The 19,959-nt window shown below is 42.8% G+C and overlaps 1 protein-coding gene across 3 annotated transcripts in view; it reads right to left on the reverse strand.

Moving 5' to 3' along the window:
* SETD2 (SET domain containing 2, histone lysine methyltransferase) overlaps window positions 1-19,959 on the reverse strand; it is a 1,164,442-nt gene that overhangs the window by 1,074,935 nt on the left and 69,548 nt on the right. For all 3 annotated transcript variants that reach the window (XM_069210931.1, XM_069210934.1, XM_069210932.1), the window contains 2 exons: window positions 4,578-9,403; window positions 2,524-2,655 (listed from right to left, as the gene is read on the reverse strand). In XM_069210931.1, coding sequence (XP_069067032.1) covers window positions 2,524-2,655; window positions 4,578-9,403 — 4,958 coding nt within the window. The remainder of the gene's footprint in view (window positions 1-2,523; window positions 2,656-4,577; window positions 9,404-19,959) is intronic.

A 19,959-nucleotide genomic window follows, 5' to 3' on the forward strand; every position in this document is an offset into this window, starting at 1 on the left:
AGTGGTAGAGGGTTTCCAGCATCTAGGGATCTACGTGACACGAAGTGCTGAGGAGTTTCAAAGGCAAAAACTACTTCCACAGTTGAAGCCACTCAGCAGCGAAGTAGCCCACTGGCGGGGGCTTCCGATGTCTTTGATGGGATGAGCAGCGCTCTTTAAAAGGAGGTCGCTCCTACGCCTATTATATGTGCTGCAAAACACTCCATACAAAGTGCCAGCGGACTTTTTTGTCAGGGTTAACGGCGAGTTACATAGACTCCTGTGGGACGGGGGATAGCTCGCACATTTTCGCTGACCAAACTTCAGTGCGGAGGGTTCTACGGTAGCTTTGTGGTCCCTAACATCTGTGCCTAATATTGGACACAACAATTGACCACAATCGATGAGTGGGTATTTGACGATGTCGGAGACCCAGCCTACCAAGTCGACAGGGAGGCCATTGAAACAGGAGGCTACCCATCCATCCTATATGACAGGCGACGAGAACATACACTCCCATTACACATGCAAACTGTAGTAGGAACATGGAGAGAGGCCACCAAATACTCTGGTTGAGAGAGCAAGCTTACAGACAAGACCCCACTGTGGGACAGTGACCAATTGACAGAATTGAGAAATCTAGATGGCTTCCGCAAATGGAACCTCATTGGTATTGAACGCCTAGGAGATGTTTGGAGGGGTGGGGCTTTGGTCTTCTTCAACGACCTGAAAAGGGACTTTGAAATGAGGGACTCTGAGCGCTTTAAATATTTACAGCTAAGGCATGCAATGCTTTGCCACATACCCAAAGGAGAGCACCTACTGGAGTCATCTCCATTGGAGAATCGTCTCCTTATGGACACCATGTCAGAGAAAGCCGAACATTTAACTCCCCTGATCTCATGTGCACAGTGTGGAGGGCTTGGGAGGGTGACACTTGGATACTGGAGAATGACGAATGGGTAGAGGCACTACAGAGCCCCAGAGAAACTGAGATCAGAATTTGCTTCCGTTTAACACAGCTCTGAATATTGCACCGGTGCCTATCTCTCCTGGACACTCTTATCGCCTGAGGCATAGCGATTCCCCTCTGTGTGCTAAGGGGGTGGTGCAATAGGATCCTTTTTTCATATAGTTTGGGAGTGTCCCTTAATTCAGGCTTATTAGCGGGAGGTGGGAGCAGTCATGAATCAACTATCTAGCCTCACGGTAACGCTGGAGGCCAGATGGCTTTTATTACATATAACTGGGGAGGAGAGGTGGGCTACACCTCAGTGGATTTGGCTGAAGCTAGCGTCGGGGGTGGCCAAGAGGAATATTGCGAGGGCAAGGGGGTCAGCTCAACCGCCAGCTCTCCTGAACTGGAAGAGAGACCTGGATTGGTGCCAAAAGGCAGAACAAGTGATCTACAAGAGTCAGTGATGTCCCAACAAATGTGAAAAGTTCTGGACCCCCTGGGTTGAGTATAGAGGCTAATATAAGGGAAATGCCTGAGGCAAAGATGTACCCTTTTGCTAACATAATATTTCTTAACTACGGCTGGAGAATGATGGGGGGGCGGGTGGGAGGAATTAATTATCGATACAATGCTTCACCCTATTGATTCATGGTGAAGCAAAAATGTGTATTGTAAGCCGTTGTTTAATAAAAAGATTTCTGAAAAATAAAAAATTACCGTTAACGAGGGACCCATTCTTAATTAATAAATCTAAAAAATACAATCAGGCCATAAAATCAGATTTTTCCAACAAAGCCATCTTGGTAGTTTCCCATACCAAATACATGGTGGAATCAAGGTAATTTCAAGTTCAAAGAGCACTGCTCTTGAACTCACGCCTCTTTAGATTCGCCTACTCCCATCCCTATCAATGTACAGAAAAGCCATTACAAAAATGGCTATTTTCTTAGGCAAGTAAGCCCTCCACCCATCAGTCTTCATGTCCACAATTTCTGCAATGCAGCACACCTAAAGCCTCCTAGGGTATTTGATTGTGCTCAAATAACTTAAATAAGTAGGTTATGGCCATTTCAACGTTAACTCCTATCTGATTATATTCCTATGTAAACACTAATTACTGAGGATGCCCAGCTTCACTAGGGGGAATATTTCGAGCATGTGAATCTACAAAAAATGCAGAGTTAAAGAATATTTAGTTGAGAGCCTTCCCCAAAACTGCCTGCAGACAAAATCCCCCCCTTTAAATAAGCAGAAATGCACAACATTGCCCAGCATTTATGCATACATAGTTTGGACGTCGTAAGGACGTGCTCATGACTAAATTGAGTACTTCACAAATGTTGACCAAATCAGCAAGTAATTCACTGGAAATAAGTTGCTTCTCATTTTAGGTTTGGGATAGAAGCATTTTAGCCACTGAAAAGCAGATACCACAACGAAAACTGATTTTATTATGGCTAAAAGTGTGTCATGACTTTTCCCTAATGCTTTATTCTCTTACTATTCAATTTCTAGTCATTTCCAAAACAAAACTGTCCTTAAAAGCAAGCAAGCAACCAACACGGATTTATCAACTAAGTACTTACCATTCAATCATGAGCAAGCGGTTCAGACAGTCTTCTCCACATGCCACCTGTCCTTGGGCCCGCTCTTCTTTGGAAAGTAAGGGACACTCACACTGCATTCGCTTAATATCACGATGGGTCTTGTTTTTTTTCCTTTGAAAGAAAATATTGAAAGTCAGTGATGGGAAGACCCTACTGTGAAGGGCAGCGACAACTGGAGATCCCACCATCACAATATAGTTCACAAGTCCTCCTCTGCGAAAGGGCTGCGATTTAGAGAATGGAAGGACAAGATGAACAGCTGAGGTAAATGCGTTTGTGTTCATGTTTAAATCTTTTAGCGCTTATGAAACATGCTGATCAAACAATTTTGTAACAAAATTACAATAAAGGTTTAAGGAAATGTACATTTTGCTAAGATGCTTCTATTCTGAACTGGGGACAACACACCTGTGACTCTCAAGGCTTACCAGGTCACTAATATGCAGCAAACTGCTAAGTGACAGTCTTCTTAAGTAAAGTAAGACAAAGTGCTCATGTTGGGTGCTGGTACCTGCCAGCCCAGTGTGGCCCTTTTAAGATCTGCTCAGTAGAGGCCAATATTTTGACTCAGAGGATTAACTGCAGCAGAGAAGTTCTATTAACAATGATGTTTGTTCAATTTATCAACTGTTTTAAATTATGAACAAATCACACACTTTTAAGTGAATAACATGGCACATACTTTCAAAGAAATGTCTAATGGAAGAATGTAAGAAGGCAATTTGTTTCCCTACACGAAAAGGACTATGAAATATGGTCAGAGAGTAGTGTTATTTTGTTGGCTACCAAATTTATTTTATTCCCTTATACATCAACACAATATAATTCCAATGGGACCTTAACAAGATATGTTAGGCTCCTGTAGGAGATGCTCAAGACTATAAATATGTGGAAAACGGGATTCGGAGAAAGGTGTTCATGATGGGCGATTAATGGTTTTCTGGTTCATGAACCTGTAATGTAACCACAGGGTATCCAGTCTGCAGAGGTGCACTTGGGTCTTCATACGGCAAGATGCCTCATATGAATGAGGGCTTTTGGGGAAAGGAGACATACGATTGATTGATTAATTTCAAAATAAGAATTCAGAGTAGTATGTATTGTAGTTTGGGAATGATCAGTTCCATCGATGATGTATGCTTTAAGCCCTGACACTGGTGCATGGGCTACTTCTAGTTCACAACCTATAAAAGGAGATTTAGACTCATACTAGAGCCTTTCGATATAGAAATCTGCTATTATGCTGGACTGATTTAGCTTATTCCCTTTAGGATTCCACTGAGGGCACTGGCGCTGATCTTAGTTAGAGCTTATCCCAAGAGACACACTTGAGAAATAATTCACTGTAATCTTTTTATTCTTCAGAAACAAGTATCTGTAGTGACTAAGTCAGTGGCTGGCATTAGTGATCCTCAGCTATACATACACATCAAGATAAAAGGCTTCTTCCTGCTCCAATACAGATACTCTCAGCTTTCAGGTTAATTTATTAATTACTTATTTTTTTATCTTACTCCGACATAATAGCCAGTACAATTGTTTGATGGAGAACGCAGCATGGTTCTTAACTGGACAACTCAAATGTGTGTGTCTGAAACCTATACAACAATAAAAGGGGCCTCGATTAATAGAACTCATTCTGTATTTGCATTAAGTAGTGCAGCCATAGCTTTTTAATAATTTAGCCCCAGTTCCAAAGCACTGTGCCCTAGTTAACTATAATATAAATGCAATTGGCCCTACAATTGCTGCATTAAACGTTTTTGAAACTGTTCTAGTCTCAATAATGTAATAAATATTAGATAACATCAAATTAGCTTTATTTAGTATTTGGTTATGGGTGGTTTTATGCGAACATTTTGAACTAACTTTTTTCAGGAAGGTGTATTTTGGAAAATAACTATTTTGTTGGTGAATAGACTTTTAGAAAGCAATTTATTTGGATCTTTGCAGTTAAAAATTATTAGTAGTTTATTAGTCTGCACAACACGCAGTCAACAAAACTGAACAAAAGTTTATAAGTGATGGATTACCTCTCTGTAAGGTACACGTTTTCTTCGATGAGGTCAAAGTAAGATGGCATTTTTCCTTGCTTAGAGCTATCCTTCCAGTGCTGGGGGTCCCTAAAGTCATCCATGACACACAGGGTGCCAACAAACTTGTGCCTGGTGAGCGAAGGCTCTAGCTTCTCAGCCTTCAATTTCTTTCCATCTCCAGAGTCGCCATCACTTTCCAAGTCACTCTCAGGACCTTGCCGTTGCTTCTTTGGGGGGGCTCTTTCTTTTGTATCATTCTTGTTTACCACATTCCCAATCTGTTCTTTAGTCGCACTCGTAACAACCGGATCTTTCATTGAATTGCTGCTTATTTCGTGGGCCTGAATAGAGCCTTTTTCTTTGATATCATCACGAGAATGTAGAAGTTGGCTAGGGTTTTTCTGATTGCAGTCATGTTCCCAGTTAGAGCCATCATCTTCCTCGTCGTCCTCATCATCATAATAATCTGTCAAAGAGTCTGGCATCGCTCCTTGAACTTTATCATAACCAGCATCCAATAAGCTGTCATGTGATTTTGAGTCCCAAATGTGATTACCCTTCAAATGTTTGCATGAATTTTCAATGTGTGCAGGCAATGTCTGTCCATCATAATCAGAGTATGCAGAATAGCTACTATCTGGTGGCTGATATGTACTGCTAGGCTTTTCTGGTTGGGAGAAATCCCACCCCAGGGTTCCCAGATCCTCTGTTGGATTAAATCTATCAGCAGCAGAGTGATCTGGCCCTGTGTCCTGTACACTAGCACTATCCACCTTTTCAAGCCCACTGCCTAGTTTTAGAGTAGAACTTGGGTGCTGCTGTTGATAAGATTCATCTGGGGTCTTTTGGAGATTTTTGGAAGGACTAATTGGGCGCTCTTCGTTCTTTTGGTCCACAGATCCAATTAAGACTGGTGACTTTTCTTTTCCTCTGTCATCACATATTATGGATTTGGCACTGATATCAATAACTGGTTCAGTTTGGCTTGTACTGTCCACTCCATCACTTTGGGCATATGGACTATCTGGCTCATGACTCTCCTGAATTTCACTGTGCTCAGAAGAATTCTTGAATAAGCACTTGTCTGAATCGACAGATTGAGGGGAATCTGGTTTTTCAGTTTGGGCATCTTTATTAAGCTCAGGCTCTTCTTCACATGAGATTATACTTGTTTCGGGTAGGGCAACTTCACTGTCTGTTTGGTCACTGTGCATCTGACTGAAGTGGCTCTCTGGCAGTGAGGGGCAGATACTAGGTTCGTCAACTGTTACCGTAGAATTCTTTGGAATCACAACAACAGAGTGGAGACGATTAACTGGAACACTGTCATCAGAATCTGAATCCTCCGAGTTGCTATTATTGCTTACAGGTTCGCTTGTACTTTCTGCAGAATCTGAATAGTATGCCACAATTGCAGAAATGGGTTGTGATACTTTATTAGTGTCATCAAGCTTTGGAATGGGTGGTAAAGATTTTGTTATTTCTGATGCTTTGACAAAACTAGAAGGGTCCAGAGGTTTTGGGACAGCTGGCACTTCAGTAGGTACCTCCTCGACTTCGTTTGTATACTTGATTTGTAAGTCCACTATTGCACCATCTGCAGCATTCAAATTTTCAGCCACTGTTTCTACCTTTGGCTGATCATTCATAGGTTTTCCGGTGTCCAACAGGTGTTCAACTTGTTCCAAAGGCATGTTTGCTACATTTAAACCAGAAATAGTTTCTAGGACATCCAGCTCAAGTTCCAATTCAAGTTTTGAACGCTCTACGCATTCGGAGGCATTTGGTTCATTTTCTGCCTCAATGTTAGAGGAAACTTGTTTTTCTGTTTCACAATTATGCTCATGTTCTAACACTTTTACTGAAGATTTTTGTTCTACAACTGTCTTATTTATGCTTTTGGTAGCGTCGAAACTGAAAATGTCTGCAGCAGTATTACCATCATTTCTTTCACTAGAGGTCTCATTTAAACTAGTCACATCCTCTGCTTTGTTTACATCACTTACAATGGGCTCTGGTACTTGTCCACTCTCTGCAAAAGAAGCACAAATAGGCTGTGTATCAACGTTTACGCAAGGCGCACGTGTCTCTTTGTCCGTGACACTAACACATGTTGACTCAGTTTCAAACGTTATCAAGGTTTCACAAGATTCGTCTGTGTCTATGTCCATATCACTCCCACAAGTTGCCTCTGTGTCAATGTCCATATCAGTTCCACATGTTGGATCTGTGGGATCATAGGTTTCAGATAAGTCATTTGAAAGTTTTGCTGGAGGAGAGGCAGTGACAGAATTTTGGGACAGGGGCGCATCGTTCGTTTCATCACAAGAAATGTGCAAATTCTCAGATTCTTTATGTAGCTTACCTTTGAAATCATCAATTTTTGTGAACGAACATTCTACTATGCTTGTGTCAGTAAAAGCCTTCGATCTCGTTTCAGTCAAACTAATACTCGCCTCAGTGGACTTTAGAAGCAATTCATCTGCAAACTGACGTTTGTAGGCAAGTGCATTAGGAGGTGCTGCACTCCTATCACTATTTGGAATCACTGAAAAATCATCTGCTTTATCATAAGAAGATTGTATAACATGTTTGGATTCAGTTGCACCGAAGAGTGCCAAAGTCTCTGTTCTCCCCTCAGGGGACTTAATTACACCACTTTCTCTGGAAAGAAAGTCTTTTAATTCATAACAGTCAGTATTCAATAAATGTGTCACTACCTTCACAGTTCCTTGGCTACCCTTCTTTTCTCGCTCATCTGTCTGAGGTGGTGCAGCGTCCTCTGTAAAGATAGTAATCCCTGATTCATAGGAATAATTTGACTGGGAACATGGAGAAATGTTTTTGGGTGAGTTTGTCATAGCTACATGCTGGTCAGTTTTCAAACTGTGAGCTGTGCCCAGATCCACTGAAGTGAATGGTGGTACTGTGTCTTCCTCTGATGATTCAGAGTAGGGAAATAATTTTTCAAGCTTAGGAGAAATCCTTTTAGAAGGGGTGGGCTTAGTAGGAGTCGAGGGGTCATTGATGTCAAATTTAGAAGAAGTCCTACATCTAGATGCCACATTCTTTACTGGAGAGCTCTTTTTTAGTGTGCCCATCTCTAAAGTCCTTTTAGAGTTTCTTTCTGTTCTTAAAGAGGACTTTTCTTTTTTCTCTACATCGGTGTGAGATGAAGAGGATTGCGATTTACTATCGTGGTCAGATTTTGCATGAGATGACGTTCGGGACTCTCTATAATGTGAGGATCGAGTTGGACGCTTTAAGTCGCTAAACTTGGAATGGGTTCTACGGTAATCATCTTCTGAATCAGAGCTATCGTTTGTCTTACTGTCTCCATGAGAACGAGAATATCGTGTCCTCTCTCTGTACGGCGAGCTCCTATGGTGCCTTCTGTCAGACTCGTATCTATGAGACCGGTCTGATCTTGAATAGGACGAACTTGTTCTAGAAGATCTGTCGGATTTAGATTTAGATTTGGAGTGAGATCTACTAGGTCTTCTATCCCTGTCTCTATCTGATTTTGACCGTGAAGATGTGTACCTAGATTCTCGTTCAGATTTTGTATAACTAGAATGTTTCTCATCCCTTTCTGATTTCGTTCGTGATGAGTATTTGCCTGCATCATCACTTCTCAGAGACATTGTTCTCATTTTAGTCTCCTTCTCCCCGCTTGTTGAACATTTTAGATCATACGATCTATGACTTGAAGAGGTCTGTACTGAGTCACCGTCTGATTCGGAACCTGGTACTGCACCTTCCTGATGAGATTTCACCTTTGAACTCTGTTTTTCAGGGTATGAACTAGGAGAAACAACTGTCGAAGAATGCAGAAGTTCCACCTCCATCCCAATATGGGAATCTTTTTTCAGTGGTGGAACAGAGGTTTCCAGAGGGACATTTTTCAATTTAAATGTTTCCAAAATCTTAGCTACTGAATCCTCTACAATCTGGACATCAACAGAGGTATCTACTTCTGAGTTCAATGTCTTTTTTACACCGGTCACATTTACTTCTGGCAACAATGGGACAGACGTTATCGAGTTATCTGCAGTTGCTGGCGTAGGTGATCCAGTAGGTGGAAGTTTCAATGCTACATCTGTCGTCTGCGACACAGCGGAGTTTCTTTTTTGACATGGTGGTGTGGTTACATCTGCTAGTGCTGACGAGGAGGTTACAGATGATGTTCGATCTGGGGTTACTACTGTAGATGTTGGTGATGCTGTTGGAGCTGCTATAGTTTTTGTTGGAGATTTCAGTGCGTTTGCTACAATATGTGCTACTTTTGTTGGGGTGGTCTGTGCAATTGCTGCTGGTGGTGTAGCTGGTGAAACAGTGGGTGGTTTTAGCAAAGTAGGAGGGGGTGAAGTTGGAGTTCTCGCTGTTGGGGATATCGGCACAGCAGCTTTTGGTTGAAATGAGTCCGGTGAAAGAGGGGATTCTACACCAGTTGGATTAGATGTGACACTGAGTAGGTGTTTCTTAAAATGGATCTTGCCCAAATCCAGTTTTAGTTTTGGAGGGGGCTCTTCCACAGCACCAGTAGATTCTGCAAAGTCTAATTTTAATTTTGCAATCTTTTCAGTTTGAGACCGTAGAGATGGATAGTTTTGGGATTCTTGGGGAGCATCGCCACCCAGAGCAGTCAGGAACCTGTTAGGTAAAGTTTTCTTTGTCAAACTGAAGCTGAAAGACACTTTCTGCCTTCCCTGATCTTCGAGGTTGACCTTTGCTTTCGTGCCCTTTGGTAAGAAGCGGCTGGATGAAACGCCCTTAAACTGTGTTTTGATGAATCCTCCTTTATGGCCATTTTCATTTTTTCCCTTAAACAAGAAAGAAAAACCATAAGACTGATTTACGATCAGCTCACTGCAATGTTAATAGTACAACTATCACAGAGCATACTTCCTAAACATACATCTACAGCAAGGGTTTCTAAAACAAATATTTAGAATTATGAACAGTGTGTGAGTGTCTGAGATGGTGTGCATGACTGTGCATGTTCAAACATACACACTTTATAAATGCAGACATACATAGCCACTTCCAAAGTACTGGGTACTAGAATGAGAAGGCAAAATGTACTATAAACACGAAATAAAGGAGCCTGTAATTCCCAGATGGAACAGAGAACAGGCATCTTTACACAGAAAGACAGTTAAGGAGAAACATAAAAAAAAGAAAACACAGGAAAGGATCCCGTTTATAAAGCAAGGGGATATCCCCAGAAACACAAAGATATGTGGAATCATTTTCATTTAATCAAACCCAAGGTGTAATGTTGAAATAATGTATTAGCCTATCAAAAGTGTACCCATCTCTTTAGGTTCGTTTTTCCTTTTCTTGCTTGAGCGCTGGGATATAATAATTTAATTTACCATGAAATGTTGGGTGATGTATGTTTCTCAGTTGATCGTAGGTTTTATTTTGTAATAAAAGAAATACAAAGAATAAAAAAAAAAAAAAAATCCAGCTCATTCACCAAGCTGTGAAAGACAGGATCTGTATGGAATCAAATACAGACGGTTAATTCCACAACACAATTCTCTTGTATGTGGCCGTTATAGCAGACACCTGGAAGAAGCACAGTTTAGGATAGTTAGGGCCATACTGGTCAGTCATTCTGACACTTTGGATTTCCCAAGATGCGTTTAAGGATAGTAAGCTACTTTCAGAGAAAGCGTGGTGGCTATGAACTAGCCTAGCTCCCTTTCTACAATGCGAGGCTGGTTTGAACAATGTTCCCAAACCTTATTTTGACTTTCAGTCAGCCCCTGCTGACAGTCAGTTGACACTACCTGTAGTTTACATGTTTTCCAAAACATCTGCACTCAAAATGTTCTATAGCTTGTAAACCGGTATTTTAATATGCATCAATTATCATAAAATTTATTTTGTACATGGAGCACCATAGACCCCTTTTCACACAGACCTTAATATGTTCAACATTGCAGCAAACCATCTAAACTTGTGTTACAAATCACATTTTTTCCAAAATTTATAATCTGACCAGGCCACGTTTGGTTCAAACAACAGATTTGTATGAAGTCAAAACTAGGTACGTCCAAAGAAAAACTTTTTTTGCGTATATAGCAAGGTCACTATCTCTGGTGTACAAAATCATCAATTACACCAGGTTTTCAGAATTACTACAGACTATGTCACTGGTTCATTTTTTCAATTAATTGTAAGCAGATGTAGTTCCTTTTTGAAATTATACTATTTAGGGTTAAACAATTGGCGACTGCAAAGGTCAAAGGTAGTTACATTATAGCACATTTTAATTCAATTAGAGGTTTGAAGTGCCAGAATGTATCTGAAACCAGCAATGTCCCATGGGAGGAGGTAGCCAGGCTCCGCAAATGCCACTCTCCAGAGGAACTCCGAACCTCTTCACCTTTTTGGGGCTGCATCTGGTGTTGTGACTTGGAGCCTGGCCTTCTGCAGGAATAACCATGTTGCATTGCGGGGAGGTGTATGGTCTTGGCACGTAACATTCAAGTCTGAGGACTACAGCAGGCTGGGGACAGAGAGAAGCGGGTCACCAAGATGGTGTTAAAGTATTAAGTGAAGCAGAAGAAAAAATGATTGGAGGAATGATTGAATTAATCGCAGCCACTGGTAACTACTCAGGACTCTTGCCAGTCCATTTGAGGTTGTATGGTGTTAAAAATAACGATGGACTGGGATGCAGCCACAAGTTATCAGTGGCTGAGATTAATCAAGCATTCCACCCATCATATTTTTGTGTACTTCAGTGGGCCACACTAAGTGTGACAGGTATGCCCAGATGCCGGTCCAGTTCTCACCATGCCACAGGATCTACTGGATCTAAGCTACACCCGAATAAAGAGCCCCAATCAGGGCAAAACCGGACTTGGGGTTCTTGTGTTTCGGCTCAGGGATGCCCTAGCCTGGCAGTTAGGGTTGGATTGATCCTACCGGAGCAGGGACAAGTCTGATCTACATACAGCTGGGTCCAACATACAGCAGTGGCATTATGTGCATAATAACAATCGATTGTGGTGTGGCCTGAGTAATTACCACTGGGCAAGATTAATTCAAGCATTCCACTCATCACTTAATTGTATACTTCAGTGTGACGCCCTAACTGTGAAGGGTATATATAACAAGACATGCGTCCCTGTGCTCACTTTACCACTGCAACCAAGCTGCACCGGACTAACGAGCAAATGATAGCCTACCATAGAAGGCAAAGAGACACCAGCACAAACACTAGTGACTGAGCAGACTATCAGAATTGTGTGCCAACAGTGAGACATCAGGAACACATGCACTCTCCCTGACTGGTTAAGACAAAAGAAAAAAGTATTTCCCCAAAAGTGAGCAGCGGGAGGACACAGGTAAATTGACAAAGCTACAGGGGAGGGACAGACACAAGATGGACAACGTAAGCCACTGAATAACTAGGCAAATGAGTGTGACTGTAAAACCACCTAATTGGTAAACAAAGCAAGGCCCTCTGTGTTCTTGGTAAGCCTAAACATGTTTTCTCAACAAGGCAGTAAGCTGTCTGGTAAGTTTGACACAAAAACCTTAAATTCCAACAACCTGGAAATTATCGACCCATTTCAAAGTTAACTTACTGTGCTAGTTATTAGCAACACTGTTCTATCAGATTTTAGAGTTTGTGGAAAGTAATTATCTTCTGTATCCAGCTCAAATGAGTCTTCGTTCAGGCAACCGCACCGAATTGACAGCATTGTCTACACTTAATGAACTAAATCATTGTGCCATCTCCAACGTCAGCCACCTTGATTTTACTTCATCTGTCTGCGACTTGTGACACAGTGACTAATCTGCTGTATATGCGGTATGACTTCAACGTTAAAGTGCTTGCTCTTGCCTTGTTCTCAACTTTTTTTTTAACAATTTTCTACAAACTTTCTCTCTCGCCCTTTATTTCATCATCCAAATATTGCCCTCGTGGCATCCCACAGGGGTCTGGTCGGGTCACCACCACTATTTAATCTTTACAGGGCTACTTTGGCCCATTGCATCCATTCTTTTGCCATTGTGCTGTTCCTGTAGGCAGAAAATGTAACCCCCACCATCAGCTGGGGACTAGATGTGTCTGTCAAATCTAATGCAGACTTCAAGCAGGTGTTTGCTATATTCTTCCCGCTCTCCACCGGATGAGCAGCCCTCTTGTATTGATCTGAGAGTGGTTTCATTAATTCTTCTAGCTCCTCTCAATGCGGATGTATGTGTCTGATTAGTAAGGCATTCGAATTTGCAATTCGCTACTGGTTAGCCGCACTCCTCTCTATCTTGGGCCCATTAGCTCCATCCTTTTATTTTCTTTGCATGGGGGCCGGCCCGATGTTGATGGGATGTTCACCCTCTTCCTTGCCACTGAGGTTATAAAACAGTCGGCCTAAACAGTACTTTTAATGTACTCATGATCTTTCGAGGATAATTTGTATTTTTTCTCCGCCCTCGGCGCGACTGCTCTGCAGGTGGCTGGTTCCTTGAACGCTTCCCTGCTTTGGCCGAAAATATTTGGCATTATGGGCAGATATTGGTTCTTAGCTTGACTAGGAATCAGTGTCTGCAAAAGAAAGCATGACTGGGGCTTGTCTTCCTCCAGTTGCACATTAGGTTTGTCTGCAGCATTTTTTAATCACCATATTAGACATGCCAATATCAGGGGGAGAGGCCTTGAATGGAGAACATTAAACTACCTCCTCTGGTGAACCCCATCCAAACCTTCCCACTGCCTCTCGACATTCTCCTTCCTCCAAAGGTGGATACGATATCTGTTCCTCTTCTTCTGTATAGAAGATTTCCTCTTTCAGGTTCTGGTATAAGTGGGGGGCAAATGTCCTCAACATCAGTCTCTCCTACTTCCTTGGTCTGCAAAGTTATTTGAGGAATTCTGAATCTACATAGACTTTTGTCAAATTCCTTCGTTTTCTGAATCAGAGCGCCCATTTCGGTCTCAAGCCTTTTCCTCATTTCATCACTCTGGAGGACTCTATCTTCGGAACCTGTATTTCGACAACAAAACTTCTTTTGCCTTTCTGTCTCTTGAAGCAGAATGTTTTTTTCTGAGTTTGTTTCTCCACTGGAGATCCCCTTGAAGACTCCGTGTGACTCCTTTTCATGGCGCATGCCTGTGGACAGTCAGCGTTTCAACCCCGAGGCTCCCTTTTGTGCCCGCGAGTCAGATTTTTTCAACTAGTGTGCTGTAATTGAGGTGGAAGACTCTCTTACCTCCTTTCTGATTTTATATTGGAGGCTCTTCCTTGAATTCTATGATCTAGCGATCACCCTCTGAGACCTCCCATCTACTCCTTCAGCTACATTTTCGTCCTTGTCACCGGAAAGTCCAAGATCTTGAAGGGATGGAGTGGATTTTTGGCCTTGTAGTCAGTTGTGAGCCATTTTTTGCTTGGCTCCCACCTTCAGTGTCTTCGGAGTAAATATCGTACAAGTGTTACAATGTTTGCTCTGGTGGTCGAGTGGAAGACAGATATTACACACCGGATGTTTGTCCTTCTGGGTATATTTGTGATGGCAATTTCAACAAAATTAGAATGGTGTTTTCTCCATCACACCGATCAGGAAGCCACCTTGTCCAGGCATTCTCAACCCTCGAAATAGTGAACTAAACCTTTGTGCTCCCTCTTACTTCTTTTCACCAAACGATCTCAAGATGATGTTCCGAGGCCTCAATAAACCTTTCCAAGCTTTCTTTGGCAAATCTTCCGACTTTCGAGCTGGATACGTCACTGCAGAAGCATCCAGACCCAAAGGCAGAAAAAGAGAATCTGAAGACGGCAACCCAAGGTGTGAACATCTGGACGACTTCACAAGTGCGATGACGTCACAAAGACACCAAATCGAGGTTCCGTAAATACCCACCAACATTCAAAATTAGAAGTAGAAGACAAAGAAAATATTTTTTATTTACGTGAGAAATAGTAGAAATTCCAGACCCAATCCTAGATGGCGGAATAACGTGCAGCATGTGAATCCAGAACAGATTCATGCTGCCAAACATTGTGTTTACAACCCCTTTATCTATTTCTCATTCATGTAAAATTATTTGCTTGCAGAGGCTGTCGTCTACATTAATAGATGTGTAATGCTTCCTTGGATATTACATGTAGAGGTACCCTATGCTAGTTTTGAAGGTCCATACATTTGTGCCCACTCGGTTGTTATGGTAGAACATAGTTGTGGCGGTGGAAGTTACCATTCACACTAATTTATCCTTTACTGTCACATGTATTCCCTTTAGTGCTACAAACCCCATCTTCAATTCCAAATGTTACATGAGGGACTGCATCCATCATTCTCTGAATTTTAGATTAGCTAGGTGTGAATCCCTTCAAAGTATGATACAGGCTGTTGTAATGGTTAGTGTAGGAAGTTGGCTCTGTACATATTTCAAAGTAAGAAATAGTGTGCACAGGGTCCAAGGGTTCTCCTTAGAGGTAAAATAGTGGCAAAATTAGATAATTCTAATGCTCTAATTTGTGGTAGTGTGGTTGAGCAGTAGGCTTATCCGAGGGTAGGGTTAAGCATTTGCTGTACACACACAGGCAATACATGAGGAACACACACTCAAAGACTTACTCCAGGCCAATAGGTTTTTATATTGAAAAATATATTTTCTTAGTTTATTTTAAGAACCACAGGTTAAACACTTTAAATGTAAGGTACTTCACTTAGATACTTCAGGAACTTTGAATGAAAACAATATAATGTATAGTCTTGGTAAAAATGGCAATAAGCTATTTTCAAAGTGGACACTGTAAACATCAACAGTTCCTGGGGAGGTAAATAAAGGTTAGATTAGGAGGTAAGTAAAACACTTACAAGTCTCAGTTCTGGGGCAAAGGTAGCCACCGTAGGGGGACACAAGTAGGCACACAAAACACAGCCTCAGCGGCACAGGGGCGGCCGGGTGCAGTGTGCAAAGCAGGCGTCGGGCTTCAGGTAGGAAACAATGGAGGGACCCGGGGGTCACCCTAGCGGTGCAGGCAGGCACAGGGGGGCTTCTCGGGACAGCCACCACCTGGGCTAGGCAGAGGGTCGCCTGGGGGGGTCACTCCTGCGTCAAAGTTCGGTTCCTTCAGGTCCTGGGGATGCGGGTGCAGTGTTTGTCCCTTGTTACAGGCAGTCGCTGTCAGGGGGAGCCTCTGGATTCTCTCTGCAGGCGGCACTGTGGGGGCTCAGGAGGGTCGTCTCTGGTTACTCATGGGCTCGCAGTCGCCGGGGAGTCCTCCCCGAGGTGTTGGTTCTCTGGATCTCGAGCCGGGGGCACCGGGTGCAGAGTGGGAAGTCTCACGCTTCCGGCAGGAAATGTGAAGTCTTTGGAAATTGCTTCTTTGTTGCAAAGAAGTAGCTGGTTTTGAACAGGGCAGCTGTTCATGGGAGTTTCTTGGTCCTTGGGTCCAGGGCAGTCCTCTGAGGCTTCAGAGGTCGCTGGTCCCTGTCGGATGTGTCGCTGGAGCAGGTTTTTGAACTTGGAGACAGGCCAGTAGGGCTGGGGCCAAAGCAGTTGTCTTCTTATTCCTTCTCTGCAGGCTTGTAGGTCAGCAGTCCTCCTTGTTTCTTCGGGTTGCAGGAATCTCATTTCCTGGGATCTGGGGGAACCCCTAAATACTAAATTTAGGGGTGTGTTTGGGTCTGGGAGGGCAGTGGCCAATGGCTACTGTCCTTGAGGGTGGCTACACCCTCTTTGTGCCTCCTCCCTGTGGGGAGAGGGACACATCCCTAATCCTATTGGGGGAATCCTCCAAACTCAAGATGAAAGATTTCTAAAGGCAGGGGTCACCTCAGCTCAGGTCACCTTAGGAGCTGTCCTGACTAGTGGGTGACTCCTCCTTGTTTTTCTCATTATCTCCCCTGGACTTGCCGCCAAAAGTGGGGGCTGTGTCCAGGGGGCGGGCATCTCCACTAGCTTGAGTGTCCTGGGGCATTGTAACAGGACACTTGAGCCTTTGAGGCTCACTGCTAGGTGTTACAGTTCCTGCAGGGGGGAGGTGTTAAGCATCTCCACCCAGTGCAGGCTTTGTTTCTGGCCTCAGAGAGCACAAAGGCTCTCACCCCAGGGGGTCAGAAACTCGTCTCTCAGCAGCAGGCTGGCACAGACCAGTCAGACCTGCACTGAAGTATTGGATAAAATACAGGGGGCATCTCTAAAATGCCCTCTGTGTGCATTTTGTTTTTATAAATCTAACACTGGCATCAGTGTGGGTTTATTATTCTGAGAAGTTTGATACCAAACTTCCCAGTATTCAGTGTAGCCAATATGGAGCTGTGGAGTTCGTTTTTGACAAACTCCCAGACCAAATACTTAATATGGCCACACTGTACTTACAATGTCTAAGAACAGACTTCGACACTGTAGGGGCATATTGCTCATGCAGCTATGCCCTCACCTGTGGTATAGTGCGCCCTGCCTTAGGGCTGTAAGGCCTGCTAGAGGGGTGCCTTACTTATGCCACAGGCAGTATTTTGTAGGCATTGCATCCTGAGGGGGATGCCATGTCGACTTTGCCTTTTTCTCCCTACCAACACACACAATCTACAATGGCAGTGTGCATGTGTTAGGTGAGGGGTCTCTTAGGGTGGCACAACGTATGCTGCAGCCCTTAGGGACCTTCACTGGTCACAGGGCCCTTGGTACCACTGGTACCTTTTACAAGGGACTTATCTGTGTGCCAGGGGTGTGCCAATTGTGGAAACAATGGTAAATTTTTAGTGAAAGAACACTAGTGCTGGGGCCTGGTTAGCAGGGTCCCGGCACACTTTTCAGTCAAGTCAGCATCAGTATCAGGCAAAAAGTGGGGGGTAACTGCAACAGGGAGCCATTTTCCTATAGTTAGTATTAGATATATGAAGTCACTCCTTTTCAATTTGTCCTTCAATTTGCTTGGGACAGCTATTTGATGGTCTCAGTACCCCACTATTTAAAACCACTGATTTGAAAAGCATTCCTGTATTTGTCCCATGTAACCTGGCCCTGCATATTACAGGGGTGCAGTTTGAAAAAATAATACTTTCATTAGCCAGTCATCTAGATCAGCTTACATGTGAATGCCCTGTCACCTTAAGCATGCTGTGACCACTGCTAGGCATTTTGTAAACACTCTCAGTGTATAGTTTATTGACAAGGTAAAAATGCTGAACTGATAATGAACTTCCTCTATTATAAACCTGAGGTATTCAACTTTTGTTAATGTGACAAGAAAGTAGGTATTCTTTAGATAGACGGTCAACATATAGCCTCCATCTTCTAGCATTGGAATCACTTCTTGCATTGGAATTTTATAAAATTATTGGTTTGGATTTGAAATCTCAGACTGACAACCTGTTTTAATATTTGGTTTTTGGTATTAGGAACTATACTGAAAATGAAAAAAAAAATCCCAAGGTCATACTCGTCCTTTGGTGGTACTTCTACTACTCCCTTTTTTCACAGATCATCGATTTGAGGTTGTAGATGTTTGAGGTATTCTTGTTTGCACCTTTGTATCTTAAGGGAGATTCTAGGAAGTGTATTAATGAGTTCTATGTAATACCTGTACGACAATGTGATTAGTACCCTTTGTGGGTAGCTAAGCCTTCCCATAGCCCGCCACCTACGGGTGTTGGATGTTGAGGTCTGTTTTGGTTGTTTGGCCTGAGCCTTTTCAGTTATGGCATCTTTTGCCCTGACTCTAAAGGGCTGCCTCAGCTGTTTGGATGGCTGTCACAAGGCAGAGATGGTATGAGAGACTGATAGGTGACTATGTTGGAACTGCTCCTGTTGTTTAAAGAGTAGTCATTCTGTCATTCCTTTGTAATAAGGTGTTACCCTTCTGAAAGGGCCTCTAGTTTGTACGTCCTCCAAGACTCGTGGTCACCTTCTCTTTTATCGTTAAAGGATTCATCTACTGCACACCCAAATAAGTAGTCTCCTGTAAATGCAGTGCTTATAAACTTAGCTATATGAATCAAAAACTTCTAAGCCAGGTGTGCCTTCTCAAGAATGTGCCTATGTGTAACTGTCAGCTTACCCTGTCTGCAGCTCCTAGGAATAACTTCAAGCAGGTGTTAGCAATAGCCTTTGCTGCTAGGATAACTAACTTGACCTTTTCCTAAACTCCTCAAGCAGATGCTGCTTGAGTTTTATTTTCACTCATTGTTGATCCCAATATTTACTGAGCAGGTTAAGCGTTAGCTATTCTCCACTGTGCTGCTGCTGTTCTTTCCCGGTCACTTCCCACTGCGCCAAACTGCTGCTGTCTTTCTGAAATTGCCCCACTGAACACTGGCCACTTCTTTTTGTGCGTAGTGGCATCTATTAACATGGTTTGCTGTTTTTCAAGAAAAATGTATATGGTACCAAGACTGTGTTGAATCTGACTTGTATGCTTTGGTAAAATCTAATAAAGACCATATACAACAACAACAACAAAATATATTTATTATATAGGTGTCCGACACGCTTCCAACTAATGCATGGTGTAGGGAGACATGATCCAGTGGGGATGGCCATCAACCTGAAATTTGAGGAGAATAATACTTGACACCATGCTAACTGTAGTCATCCTATTTCTCCTATTTCTCCTTCACTAGGGATACCTTTGACTTACCCAATATATTGCCTTGATGCTATTTCCTTGGTTGAGGAGTTAAAGCGCCTAGTCAGTCCCTAAATGTAGCTCTGCATGTTCCATTGTTTATTGTATGTTTTAGTGGGAATTTTGAATGGCACGAGGCTTTCTTCACATTCTTTTGAGTTGGGTGCCATTCTGCCCTTTAGACTTTTTTTTTTCCCTGACAACCATCATTATGACGCTACGTGTGACACTGTCAGGAACTGAATCTGTGCCACTCTCAATCTTCCTGTTAAGACCAAAGTCAAGGTGTCTAGCCCTGCAATCTTCAGTCATACTCTTCCTTATGGCATGCAACATTTTTCCTGGTTGAAGAGAGAATATATCGGATTCAGACACAGAGGCTAGGGGATGCCAGTGGTCCATAAGTTTGTGGGGTGGGAGGGGTTTGGTGCCAGATTTATGCAGTGTGCTAATCAGAGGTGGGGGAATCTATGTAATATAACATGCTAAGTTATGTTTTACTCCTTGTATTTGCTTCTTTTACCTTGTTAATCCAAGATCTGTGGATATTGGAGCTTTCAGTATTGCAACGGTCTTGAAGTTCCAAGTCTTGCAAGATTTGGATGCTCCTGCAAGAGGTAGTAATCCAGCCAGCCCTCTAGGATGGCAGTCTACTTAAGAGAAATCACTCAAGTTCTCAAACCCAGAAGGAGGCAACGGTTTTCTGCAATGGATAATAAACCCTTCTTGTGTAGCAGTGCAGTAGTCGTTCTCTTCCTCACATCTCAGAACAAGAA

This window comes from Pleurodeles waltl, chromosome 10 (assembly GCF_031143425.1).
Source record: "Pleurodeles waltl isolate 20211129_DDA chromosome 10, aPleWal1.hap1.20221129, whole genome shotgun sequence".
NCBI classification, from domain to species: domain Eukaryota; kingdom Metazoa; phylum Chordata; class Amphibia; order Caudata; family Salamandridae; genus Pleurodeles; species Pleurodeles waltl.